This window comes from Elephantulus edwardii, unplaced genomic scaffold (genome assembly GCF_000299155.1).
Source record: "Elephantulus edwardii isolate Elephantulus edwardi_28Jun2011 unplaced genomic scaffold, EleEdw1.0 scaffold00080, whole genome shotgun sequence".
Lineage (NCBI taxonomy): Eukaryota > Metazoa > Chordata > Mammalia > Macroscelidea > Macroscelididae > Elephantulus > Elephantulus edwardii.
Window position 1 is genome coordinate 3,935,930 of NW_006399830.1, and position 677 is coordinate 3,936,606.

The window sequence follows — 677 nt, forward strand, 5'->3', positions numbered from 1 at the left end:
GGTGCTGGTCATAGAGGCAGCAGCTTTGTTTCAGCAAAGGTGGAGAATAAGGTTGACATCGCGGGTCTCTAGAATGTTGGGTCTGTGGGCGCAGTGATGGCCGTGGTGGCCGTGGCTGTGGGTGGGCTTGTGCACTTTTCTCCTGGCGTCTCTGGTTTCAGCCGTGGAAGAGCCTGTCCCTGATGACCGCTACCATGCCATCTACTTTGCGATGCTCCTGGCTGGCGTCGGCTTCCTGCTGCCTTACAACAGCTTCATCACCGACGTGGATTACCTGCACCACAAGTACCCAGGTGGGTCCCTTCACAGTCCCCTCCCAGACGTGGCACTTCCTGTTCCGACACCTCTGTTCTTCCGGCCTTCAGACGCTCTGTCGGACAGCACCTGCTTCATTTGTTCAAACCTGACTCAGCTGTGAATTGCTGGGTGGGCCTGGGGCGACCCATTCACTCTTTCTGGGAAACAGGCCCCTTTTGGGTAAGGTGAGGGGGCCACCCTGACAGGGACTGGGGCAGGTTCAGTCTCTTACTGAGTTACTGCTGCGATCTGGCCCCTCCGCAGGCACCTCAATCGTGTTCGACATGAGTCTCACCTACATCTTGGTGGCGCTGGCGGCTGTGCTTCTGAACAACGTCCTGGTGGAGAGACTGAGCCTGCACACCAGGATCACTACAGGT

At 57.6% G+C, this 677-nt stretch overlaps 1 protein-coding gene across 1 annotated transcript in view; it reads left to right on the forward strand.

Moving 5' to 3' along the window:
- Positions 1-677, forward strand: part of SLC29A4 (solute carrier family 29 (equilibrative nucleoside transporter), member 4) — a 15,197-nt gene that overhangs the window by 2,294 nt on the left and 12,226 nt on the right. The window contains exons 2-3 of the mRNA XM_006889750.1: positions 162-293; positions 562-675. Of these exons, the coding sequence (XP_006889812.1) occupies positions 162-293; positions 562-675 (246 nt within the window). The remainder of the gene's footprint in view (positions 1-161; positions 294-561; positions 676-677) is intronic.